Source organism: Pempheris klunzingeri, chromosome 5, assembly GCF_042242105.1.
Source record: "Pempheris klunzingeri isolate RE-2024b chromosome 5, fPemKlu1.hap1, whole genome shotgun sequence".
Lineage (NCBI taxonomy): Eukaryota > Metazoa > Chordata > Actinopteri > Acropomatiformes > Pempheridae > Pempheris > Pempheris klunzingeri.
In genome coordinates, this window is record NC_092016.1 from 1,970,228 (window position 1) to 1,982,952 (window position 12,725).

General features: G+C 40.5%; 1 protein-coding gene across 1 annotated transcript in view; it reads left to right on the top strand.

Annotated features, from left to right (window-relative positions):
- The window catches only part of LOC139201162 (sodium channel protein type 4 subunit alpha B-like), a 32,681-nt gene extending 20,163 nt beyond the window's left edge, over positions 1 to 12,518 (top strand). Inside the window, exons 17-29 of the mRNA XM_070830416.1 lie at positions 1,427 to 1,517; positions 1,612 to 1,766; positions 3,585 to 3,758; positions 3,897 to 4,010; positions 5,076 to 5,360; positions 5,449 to 5,502; positions 5,626 to 5,767; positions 7,170 to 7,279; positions 8,016 to 8,286; positions 9,371 to 9,968; positions 10,653 to 10,797; positions 10,874 to 10,936; positions 11,035 to 12,518. Of these exons, the coding sequence (XP_070686517.1) occupies positions 1,427 to 1,517; positions 1,612 to 1,766; positions 3,585 to 3,758; positions 3,897 to 4,010; positions 5,076 to 5,360; positions 5,449 to 5,502; positions 5,626 to 5,767; positions 7,170 to 7,279; positions 8,016 to 8,286; positions 9,371 to 9,968; positions 10,653 to 10,797; positions 10,874 to 10,936; positions 11,035 to 11,142 (2,310 nt within the window). The 3' untranslated portion in view covers positions 11,143 to 12,518. The remainder of the gene's footprint in view (positions 1 to 1,426; positions 1,518 to 1,611; positions 1,767 to 3,584; positions 3,759 to 3,896; positions 4,011 to 5,075; positions 5,361 to 5,448; positions 5,503 to 5,625; positions 5,768 to 7,169; positions 7,280 to 8,015; positions 8,287 to 9,370; positions 9,969 to 10,652; positions 10,798 to 10,873; positions 10,937 to 11,034) is intronic.
- The last annotated feature ends 207 nt before the right edge of the window (positions 12,519 to 12,725 follow it).

The following is a 12,725-nucleotide window of genomic DNA, read 5'->3' on the forward strand; positions in this document are numbered from 1 at the left end:
ATACACAGTGTGCATGGCGACTAAAACATAATTTAGATCATTTGAACAGTGAATCCACAGCGGTCATGTTCACAGGTATGGTAGAGATTGGGGAAGTACGGGATTAGATTTGTTTCAAAATAACTCGACAATTTTGTTCAGTTCATTTTAATGCAAAAATGGTTCCATAGAAACATGGCTGCCAAAATCAGCCCAACACCACATAAAGTTCAGAGTTCAGATATAAACGTGTGTGAAATGTTCAATGTAATTATATTACAGCTACAACTACTAATAATAATAATAATATTGATATTAGTAATAACACTACTACTACTACTATAATAATGATATTAAAAATAAAATACTACTACTACTACTAATGATAATAGTAATAACACTACTACTACTAATAATAATAATAGTAATGTTAATGATAATAGTAATAACACTACTACTAATATAATAATGATATTAATAACAAAATAGTACTACTACTACTAATGATAATAATGATAATAGTAATAACACTACTACTAATGATAATAGTAATGATAATGATAATAGTAATAACACTACTACTACTAATAATAATAGTAACGATAATGATAATAGTAATAACACTACTACTACTAATAATAATAATAGTAACGGTAATGATAATAGTAATAACACTACTACTACTAATAATAATAGTAACGATAATGATAATAGTAATAACACTAATACTACTACTAATAATAGTAACGATAATGATAATAGTAATAACACTACTACTACTTAGAATAATAGTAACGGTAATGATAATAGTAATAACACTACTACTAATAATAATAATAGTAACGATAATGATAATAGTAATAACACTAATACTACTACTAATAATAGTAACGATAATGATAATAGTAATAACACTACTACTACTAATAATAATAGTAACGATAATGATAATAGTAATAACACTACTACTACTTATAATAATAGTAACGATAATGATAATAGTAATAACACTACTACTACTTATAATAATAGTAACGATAATGATAATAGTAATAACACTAATACTACTTATAATAATAGTAACGATAATGATAATAGTAATAACACTAATACTACTAATAATAATAGTAATGATAATAGTAATAACACTACTACTACTTATAATAATAGTAACGATAATGATAATAGTAATAACACTACTACTACTTATAATAATAGTAACGATAATGATAATAGTAATAACACTAATACTACTAATAATAATAGTAACGATAATGATAATAGTAATGATAATGTTAATAGTAATAACACTACTACTACTAATAATAATACTAACGATAATGATAATAGTAATAACACTAATACTACTATTGATAATAATAATAATACCAATGATAAAAATGAATTTTATTGATTGATGTAAAATCAGCTGATTGTGTTTGTTCAGTGCGATGACGTGCAGAAACACCCTGAAGTTCAGCAGGACAAAGACGACGAAGATCCTAAACGAAACACACCTGAGGACTGCTGCAGCGACAGTAGGGGTCTCTCTGTAAAAATGATGAAGACCAGGAGCCAATCAGTGATCAATAACACCTCTGAGAAGTGTGTGTGTGTGTGTGTGTGTTCCAGAGTATTGCTGCTGCTGTCCGTTCCAGGACATAGACACGTCCCGGGGCGTGGGGAGGGTCTGGTTTAACTTCAGGAGAACCTGTCTCACCATTGTACGCCACCCGTTCTTTGAAGCCTTCATGGTCGTCGTCATCTTGCTGAGCAGCGTGGCTCTGGTAAACACACCTTTCACTCCAACTTTATTGACAACATTAAAGTTAACATTAACTGGTCGTTAATCACGAAACCGATCCCGGCGGGTTGATGATGGTCACCCTGAAGCTTCTGACATCAGAACGGCTTCGACCAATCAGAATCGAGTGTTCAGCAATGCCGTGTTATAAAACAAAATAATGAGAATAAATAGAGGAACCACATTGCCAAGGAATACAGTTATGATAAAATAAAACAAGATAAGATAAGATGAAATAAAATAAGATAAGATAAAATAAGATAAGATAAAATAAGATAAGATAAGATAAAATAAAATAAAATAAAATAAGATAAGATAAGATAAGATAAGATAAGATAAAATAAGATAAGATAAGATAAGATGAAATAAAATAAGATAAGATAAAATAAGATAAGATAAGATAAGATAAGATAATATAAGATAAGATAAGATAAGATAAGATAAGATAAAATAAAATAAGATAAGATAAAATAAGATAAGATAAGATAAGATAAGATAAAATAAGATAAGATAAGATAAGATAAAATAAGATAATATAAGATAAGATAAAATAAAATAAAATAAGATAAGATAAGATGAAATAAAATAAGATAAGATAAGATAAGATAAGATAAAATAAAATAAGATAAGATAAGATAAGATAAGATAAGATAAAATAAGATAATATAAGATAAGATAAGATAAGATAAGATAAGATAAGATAAAATAAGATAATATAAGATAAGATAAAATAAAATAAAATAAGATAAGATAAGATGAAATAAAATAAGATAAGATGAAATAAAATAAGATAAGATAAGATAAGATAAAATAAAATAAGATAATATAAGATAAGATAAGATAAAATAAAATAAGATAATATAATATAAGATAAGATAAAATAAAATAAGATAAGATAATATAAGATAAGATAAAATAAAATAAGATAAGATAAGATGAAATAAAATAAGATAAGATAAAATAAAATAAAATAAGATGAAATAAAATAAGATAAGATAAGATAAGATAAGATGAAAAAAAATAAGATAATATAAGATAAGATAAAATAAAATAAGATAAGATGAAATAAAATAAGATAAGATAAAATAAAATAAAATAAGATAAGATGAAATAAAATAAGATAAGATAAGATGAAAAAAAATAAGATAATATAAGATAAGATAAAATAAAATAAGATAAGATGAAATAAAATAAGATAAGATAAGATAAAATAAAATACGATAAGATAAGATAAGATAATATAAAATAATATATTTTTTTACTGCTTTTTAAAATTATTTTATTGATATAAAAATGATTTTATTGCTTCCGCTATCAGAACTGCGTCCATGGCAACGGTCAGTAGTATAGAAATAAGACCATTAGATACCGTAATTGACCAATCAGAATTGAGCGCTAAATTAAATCAACAATTGGACACAAGACAGTGACTTAAAAAAACAATTTTATTGATTCAAAAATGATTCTATTGCTTTATTTATCAGGATGGTGTCCGTAGCAACGGTCTGTTATACAGAAATAACAGACCGTAGCATGACGTAATCGGCCAATCAGAATTGAGCATTCAGCAAAGCCGTGTAATTAAAGCAAAATAATACATGAGAGGAGGAATTATACAAACATACATACATATTTACACACGTTTACATACATGTTTGTTTAACACGTTTACTTTTTGTTTTTAACAATAATTCATATTTGGTTTCAACTTTTCCAGAAGGTTATTTTACAGGAAGTGTTCTGTGAAACGGCCTCACATGCTAACATGCTAACACGCTAACACGTGTGCGTCTGTGTGCAGGTGTTTGAGGACATACACCTGCCGAACAGGAGGGTCCTCAGGGTGGTTTTGGAGAAGGCGGACCAGGTGTTCACCTTCGTGTTCCTGATGGAGATGCTTCTCAAGTGGATCGGACTCGGACTCAGGAGATACTTCACCGACGCCTGGTGCTGGTTCGACTTCCTCGTCTTAGACGTAAGAACGCCATCGGTAACGCGCCGGTGATTGGTAACGTGTTGATAACAGGAAGCGGCACCGAATCTGCTCTCTGATTGGCCGGCGACTGTCAGGTGTGAGGAGTGATGTCACCAGCAGGTGTGTCGTCTCTTCCAGGTGTCTCTGGTGTTTCTGGCGGCCGGCAGCATTGGATTCACTGGCCCGTCTGTCCTCTGGTCTCTGAGGGCTCTGATGCCCCTGAGGGCCGTGTCTCGCTTCCAGGGCATGAGGGTGAGATGGGCACTTGAAACACAGACTGTCTGTCTGTCTGTCTGTCTTTACCTGTCTGTACCTGTCTGTCTGTCTGCAGGCTGTATAGTGGCTCCATGTAATGACCTGTCTGTCTCTCTCTACCTGTCTGTCTGTCGGTAGGCTGTATAGTGGCTCCGTGTAATGACCTGTATGTCTCTCTCTACCTGTCTGTCTCTACCTGTCTGTCTGTCGATAGGCTGTATAGTGGCTCCGTGTAATGACCTGTCTGTCTCTCTCTACCTATCTGTCTGTCTGTAGGCTGTATTGTGGCTCAGTGTAATTACCTGTCTGTCTCTCTCTACTTGTCTGTCTCTACCTATCTGTCTGTCTGCAGGCTGTGTTGTGGCTCTGTGCAATGACCTGTCTGTCTCTCTCTATCTATCTGTCTGTCTGCAGGCTGTATTGTGGCTCCGTGCAATGGCCTGTCTGTCTCTCTCTACCCATCTGTCTGTCTGTAGGCTGTATAGTGGCTCCGTGCAATGGCCTGTCTGTCTCTCTCTATCCATCTGTCTGTCTGTAGGCTGTATAGTGGCTCCGTGCAATGACCTGTCTGTCTGTCTCTACCTGTCTGTCTATCTGTAGGCTGTATAGTGGCTCCGTGTAATGACCTGTCTGTCTCTACCTATCTGTCTGTCTGCAGGCTGTATAGTGGCTCCGTGTAATGACCTGTCTGTCTGTCTCTACCTATCTGTCTGTCTGCAGGCTGTATAGTGGCTCCGTGCAATGACCTGTCTGTCTGTCTCTACCTGTCTGTCTGTTTGTAGGCTGTATAGTGGCTCCGTGTAATGACCTGTCTGTCTCTACCTATCTGTCTGTCTGCAGGCTGTATTGTGGCTCCGTGCAATGACCTGTCTGTCTGTTTGTAGGCTGTATAGTGGCTCCGTGTAATGACCTGTCTGTCTCTACCTATCTGTCTGTCTGCAGGCTGTATAGTGGCTCCGTGCAATGACCTGTCTGTCTGTCTCTACCTGTCTGTCTGTTTGTAGGCTGTATAGTGGCTCCGTGTAATGACCTGTCTGTCTCTCTCCCCCTGTCTGTGTGCAGGTGGTGGTGCACACTCTGGCCCGGACCGTCCCGGCCATGGTTAGCATGCTGCCGGTGTTTCTGATCGTCTCGCTGATCTTCGGCATCTGTGGCGTTAATATGTTGGCGGGAAAGTTTTATTACTGTTTCAACGAGACGGCAGACGAAAGTTTCCTATCCGGCGACGTGGAAAACAAGACCGAGTGTATGATTCTGACTATGGAAAACTTCACCGAGGTCACCTGGCGGAACAACAGGTTAAACTTTGACACCGTGTCTCAAGCTTACCTGTCGCTGCTGCACGTGGTCAGTGTGAACACACACACACGGCTGTTGGAGAACAAACTTAAATTCTGTGTTTTTCTAATGGAGTTCTGTGCTGTTTCTCCGTCAGACCGTAGCATACGACTGGATATCCGTCATTTATGGAGCCGTGGACTCTGTAATGGTCAGTACACCACCTGCTAGCTTCAGTGCTAAAGGTGCTAATGTGTGTGTGTGTGTGTATTCATGCACCGTGTGTGTGTGTGTGTGTGTGTGTGTGTGTGTGTGTGTGTGTGTGTGTGTGTAGGTGGAGTCTCAGCCGATCTATGAGCACCACCCGTCCATGTACCTGTTCTTCATCTGTTTCTTGATCGTCAGCTCCTTCTTCACCTTCAACCTCTTCATCAGAGTCATCATCGACAAGCTGCAGAGAGACAAGATATGTTTCTGCACTCACTGACACACAGACGGGCTGAGAGAGAGACGGGCTGAGAGAGAGTGACAGGCTGAGAGAGAGAGACGGGTTGAGAGAGAGAGACGGGTTGAGAGAGAGAGACGGGCTCACAGAGAGAGACGGGCTCACAGAGAGAGACGGGCTGAGAGAGAGACGGGCTCACAGAGAGACGGGCTGAGAGAGAGAGAGAGACGGGCTCACAGAGAGACGGGCTGAGAGAGAGATGGGTTGAGAGAGAGAGATGGGTTGAGAGAGAGAGACGGGCTGAGAGAGAGAGACGGGCTCACAGAGAGACGGGCTGAGAGAGAGATGGGTTGAGAGAGAGAGATGGGTTGAGAGAGAGAGACGGGCTGAGAGAGAGAGACGGGCTCACAGAGAGACGGGCTGAGAGAGAGAGACGGGCTCACAGAGAGACAGGCTGAGAGCGAGTGACAGGCTGAGAGACAGACAGGCTGAGAGACAGACGGGCCGGGAGAGAGATGGGCTCACAGAGAGACAGGCTGAGAGTGAGACGGGCTGAGACAGAGAGAGAGAGACGGGCTCACAGAGAGACAGGCTGAGAGTGAGACGGGCTGAGACAGAGAGAGAGAGACGGGCTGAGAGAGAGTGACAGGCTGAGAGACAGGCTCACAGAGAGAGACGGGCTGAGAGAGAGAGAGAGACGGGCTCACAGAGAGATGGGTTGAGAGAGAGAGACAGGCTAAGAGAGAGACGGGCTCACAGAGTGACAGGCTGAGAGACAGACGGGCTGAGAGACAGACGGGCCGGGAGAGAGATGGGCTCACAGAGAGACAGGCTGAGAGTGAGACGGGCTGAGACAGAGAGAGAGAGACGGGCTGAGAGAGAGACGGGCTGAGAGAGAGTGACAGGCTGAGAGAGAGACGGGCTGAGAGACAGAGAGAGAGAGACGGGCTGACGGACTGTAACAAAATAAAGTTTCTTCACTCTGGTCTTTACTTTGTATTTACTTTGTCTTTATTCTGTCTTTACTTTGTATTTACTTTGTCTTTATTCTGTCTTTACTTTGTATTTACTCTGGTCTTTATTCTGTCTTTACTTTGTATTTACTTTGTCTTTATTCTGTCTTTACTTTGTATTTACTCTGGTCTTTATTCTGTCTTTACTTTGTATTTACTTTGTCTTTATTCTGTCTTTACTTTGTATTTACTCTGGTCTTTATTCTGTCTTTACTTTGTATTTACTTTGTATTTACTCTGGTCTTTATTCTGTCTATTTTGTATTTACTCTGGTCTTTATTCTGTCTTTACTTTGTATTTACTTTGTCTTTATTCTGTCTTTATTTTGTATTTACTCTGGTCTTTATTCTGTCTTTATTTTGTATTTACTCTGGTCTTTATTCTGTCTTTACTTTGTATTTACTTTGTCTTTATTCTGTCTTTACTTTGAAGGGAAACTTATTTTCATGACAGAGCAGCAGGAGAAATATTTCAAGGCTCTGAAGAAACGTTTGTCCAAGGAACCTCAGAAATCTGCTCCCAGACCTCAGGTGGGTTCACTGACCTGTCTCACTGTGACCAGACCAGGTCAGAGGTCAGAGGTCGCAGGTCTGCCTAAAATAATCTGTATCAGTTTAAGCATACACTATATATATTTAGAAGATTTCACTTTTTTTACCTCGCCACCAAAGCCACCAGACTCCTTTCACAAAAACAGTAATTTTATCTCGCAGAACACGCAAGCTTGCTTTGCTACCGCTGCCTCGATCAACGGACTAACACGCTAGTTTGGATCCGAATTAAACCTTTAAAACACCAAAGTCACACAATAAGACAAGAAGACTCACTGATTGAGGCAGCGGTTGCACAGCGAACTTCTGTGCTCTACGAGGTAAAATCGCTGTTTTTGTGAATGGAGTCTGGTGGCATTGAGGCAATCAAAGAAAAAGAGAGAACGGCGTCAGTTTCCTGTCAGAAAATTCTGTTTGACCTGAGTTAAAGCAGAGAAAATGTAACCCTTTCACAATAAAAGTCTTGAAGCTGAAATGTATTGGAGTCTGAATATGTTAGCTGGAGTTTTCCAACATAAACCAGGATACTGAGCCATGTTTCTGACCACAGTCGTGTCTGCAGGTGTATTATAAACCCAAGTTAAGCAGCAGCTAGCCAGTAAAACAAGAAGCATGATGGTAAATGATGTGATGATGCAAAACAAAGGGAAACTTAAGTGATGCAGATCAGATTTATCAGTATGAACTCTCTCTGGTTCCTGTGTTTCGTCCTCAGAGTCGGTGCCTGGCTTGGGTCTTTGACCTGGTGACCAGACCGTGTTTCGAAGTCGTCATGGTGACGGTGATCTGCCTGAACATGCTGGTCCTGATGGTGGAGACGTTCGATGATAGCATCCTGAAAATGGAGATCCTGTACTTTTTCCACTTCACCTTCATCCTCATCTTCTTCATAGAGGCCATTCTGAAGATCACCGCGCTCAGAAAGCACTACTTCTTCGACTGCTTGAACGTCATCGACTTCGTCGTGATCATTGCGATGACGGTTGGTGAGTTTTCGTGTGGTGACGTCATCGTCTGGTCTGGTGATGTAATCCCACAACAGTCACCATCTTCCTGTTTTACTTTTTCCATGCAGAGCCTTGACTTAAAGGGACAGTTCAGGTTATTTGAAGTATGGTTGCCTGAGCTCCTTCTCCATAGTCAGTGTGTTACCTATACTAGATGGCAGGAAAACGGATTTTAGCCTCTTAAAAGAAAGGCCCACCTAAAAAAATCAACATCAGTGAAGTGTACGCTATATTTCACAGCTTTACATCGCTGTCATACAGCCCTTTGGAAAGGGAACGGGCACCATTTCTCTTTCTTTTGGCTTGCTTCTAAGCCACCAGACTCCATTCAGAAAAACAGTAATTTTACCCCACAGATTATGGGAGTTCACTGGTCTGCTGCTGCCTTGATTAATAAACTACCATGCCAACGTGGATCCGAACTAACCCTTTAAAACACCAGAATCACCAGAATAACACGAGCAGACTAACTGATTGAGGCAGCAGTAGAACAGCAAAGTCACTGTAAAGTCACTGTTTTTGTCAATGGAGTCTGGTGGCTTGGAAGCAAGTCAGGAGAAAGAGGGAACGACTTCATTTTCAAGTTAAAGCAGCGACACTTAAACTGATGTTGATTTTTTTTTTAGGTGTGCCTTTATTAGGAAATAAAGAAATCTGTTTATGCCATTTTTAGAATATTTTCACCACTTGACATTGCTGTAACTGATGCCGTTTTCTTTTTCTTTTGCTCTCTTCAAAAGCACCAGACTCCATTCACAAAAACAATAATTTAACCTCACAGACGACAGGAGTTGCGTGTTTACCGCTGCTTCGATTGGATAAGTTTGTTTGTGCTATTATGTGATATTGCTGTTTTAAATCGTTAGTTTGGATCCAAACTAAGCTGTTAGTTCGTTGATAGAGGCGGTAGGTAGCACGGCAAACTCCTGTGTTGTGTGAGGTAAAATTCCTTTTTTTGTCAATGGAGTCTGGTCCGATGAATACTTTCCTGTGTATTCATTATGACATCAGTTCATTTCTGTGTGCTCAGATTGTGATTTTTACTCTCTGTCTTCTCCTTCAGCTCTCTTCATCCCCGACTTCATATTCATGTACTTTTTCTCGCCCAATGCCATCGCCGTGCTCCGATTGGGTCGCATCCGTCGCGTCCTCCATTTGATCCCCTTCACCAAGGGCATCAGGAAGCTGCTTTTGGCCTTCATGATGTCACTTCCTGCCGCCTTCAACATCAGCCTGCTCCTCACCCTCAACGTGTTCGCTCTCTCCTTCTTCGGCATGTTTAACTTTGCCTTTGTGAAGAAGGAGGGCATGATCGACGACACGTTTAACTTCGAGACTTTTGTGAACAGCCTGATCAACGTGATCGCCGGCGTGTTCAGGTTGGGGCTGAACACACGGGAGACCATGCTGTACTGCGACCCTGACCAGGAGAACCCGGGGACGGCGGTCCGAGGGGACTGCGGCAGTCTGGTGGCTACCGTCGTCTTTGCCGCCATCTCAGTCGTCGTCATCTTCCTGCTGACGCTCCACCTCTTCATCGCCGTCCTCCTGGAGACCTTCAGCTCCGAGGACGCCGGGCCGCTGAGTGACGGAGACCTTCAGATGTTCTACAACACCTGGAGGCAGTTTGACCCCGACGCCTCGCAATTCATACAGTACAGGTGAGACTCTGATGGCCTCTAATGGACTCTAATGATCTCTGGTGGTCTCTGATGGCCTCTAGTGCACTCTAATGGTCTTTAATGATCTCTAGTTGTCTCTAGTTGTCTCTAGTTGACTCTAGTGCACTCTAATGGACTCTATTGGACTCTAGTGGTCTCTGATGGACTCTAGTGGTCTCTGATGGCCTCTAGTGGACTCTAATGATCTCTGGTGGTCTCTGGTGGCCTCTAGTGCACTCTAATGGCCTTTAATGATCTCTAGTTGTCTCTAGTGGACTCTAGTGCACTCTAATGGACTCTATTGGACTCTAATGGTCTTTAATGATCTGTAGTGGTCTCTGATGGCCTCTAATGGACTCTAATGATCTCTGGTGGCCTCTAGTGCACTCTAATGGACTCTATTGGACTCTATTGGACTCTAATGGTCTTTAATGATCTGTACTGGTCTCTGATGGCCTCTAGTGGACTCTAATGGACTCTAATGGCCTTTAATGATCTCTAGTTGTCTCTAGTGGACTCTAGTTCACTCTAATGGACTCTATTGGACTCTAATGGTCTTTAATGATCTGTAGTGGTCTCTGATGGCCTCTAGTGGACTCTAATGGACCCTAATGGTCTTTAATGATCTGTAGTGGTCTCTGATGGCCTCTAGTGGACTCTAATGGACTGCACTGTGTTCCACAGTAAGCTGTCAGACTTCTGCGACGCGCTGCAGGATCCTCTGAGGATCCCCAAACCAAACACCATCAGACTGGTCCACATGGATCTGCCTCTGCTGCCAGGAGACAAGATCCACTACTCAGACGTCCTCCTGGCTCTCGCCGCACAGGTAACGTCACCTGACCACCTGACCACCTGACCACATGTCAGAATCACTATTATTACTACATTCTCTATGTGTGCAGGTGTCAGCTGATCAAGACATGGACGCTCTCAGAGGGAGGATGGAGGAAAAGTTCACGGCCAAGGTTCTACTTTATTCTATTCTATTTTATTTTCTATTCCATTCTATTCTATTTATTGTCATTTGCCACCAAACCTAACGGAGGGTCGTTGTCACCAGCAGGCGTCTAACGAGCCAATCAGCAGCACCCTGCGGCGGAAACAGGAGGAGGTGGCGGCGGCGGTGATCCAGAGGGCGTACAGGCGGCACAGGGGTGCCGAGGAGGCCTGAGTCTCTCCTCCGCCGGCGCCTCCTGACTTTCAAGTTTGCTCGCTGAAAGCAGCCCGTCGACGACTCGGAGCTCCCGGAGCTGCTGCAGGTTTTTTTCCTCAAACTGTCGGTCGATTCTTTTTTTTTTTCTCTTTTGGCTTCGTACATGAAAACATTTTGTTTCTGCGCCTGAATTCTGGGAGATTTCATCTTCTAACGGAGCTCAGTCTTCATCTGAGGCCGTAACTGACTGTGATACTAAACTTTCCAAATAAGCATAATACAACTAATAATAATCTTTGTCATTAGTAAACATTCGCATATCACTTACTATTATTATTATCATCATCATCGGGGATCCGCCATTGAAGGATTCATTTCCATTTCCATTCAGTCCCAAATCAGATAAAATCAAGAGTTTTAAAACTCTTCAATTAATACTACAGACACAAGTCACATATCTGCATCTCTGCTGGTCATAAATTTGATTATAACTTCATAACAATCTCTCCGGGTCACACCTGAAGCTATTATGCATCTATATATCTCTGTATATAAAGGTATATATGGGACATTAAGTTAAATACTGACTAAAAATATATAACAGTATAACAAAACAAATCACCTGCAATTCATCTCCGTGTTATTATTGCTTCACACAAATTGAAAACTTGTGAAGTTTTGGATCAATAATGGCTACTGGTGAGGCCACCAGAGGGTGCCGCCCCCAACGTAAATCAATAATATTGACCACATGTGTATTAACCGCAGGCTCCTACAATGTAAAACATACATTTTAACACAACATCAAGACATCAGAAGGTCATATTTCTGTTGTCTGTCTGTGATTTTAACCATCAGACTGTCAGAGACGCACACTTATAAATGTTTACTGATATTTGTGCACATTATTTTAGGTCACGTGTGTTTAGATTAACCAGAGAGCACTTCTTTTATACTTTTTCCTATGTTTTTTTAAATTGTTTTTTGTTGATATTGATGCACGTACAGTGGAAACCCTTATAGTGACGGATCAGAAAGCTCAGGAGAGAAACTCTCCAACACAAATACTGTTTAATTAACTAAATAGTCCCAAAAAAAAAAGAGCTTAAAACTACTTTTATTTTTATATTTTCTTTAAATGAAAAACATATTCTCCTCAAACAGCCATGTCAAAACAAAGCCGTCCATGTCAGTTCTTTATATCCATGTAGTGAATAGTCAGTAAAGAAGGTAATCTGCATGATGAATTAGGAAAAAGATCAATACATAGTGATCGTTTTGACCTGGGCAGACGTGATCACTATAATTTCCACTGTTTTTTTGTTTTTTTTGTGCAAAAGCTAACAAATAAAACAAACTAATGAATAAAAACCGTGATGCATTTCATGATTAAAGCGTGTTGTTTGGTCTTTATTCTAAGTGGTGGGTGTCAGTAATGGTTATTGTAATAACCCTCCTCCTCCGCTGGGGCCCTCAGGGGCCCCCGGGGCCTCTGATTGGCTGGTTTCGGCCCTGAGAGGAGCAGCTGGTGGGAGGACGAGAGTTTGAATCAGTGTGGGTGAAACATGGAGCGGAGGAGGAGGAGAGTTTAGTGTCTCAGT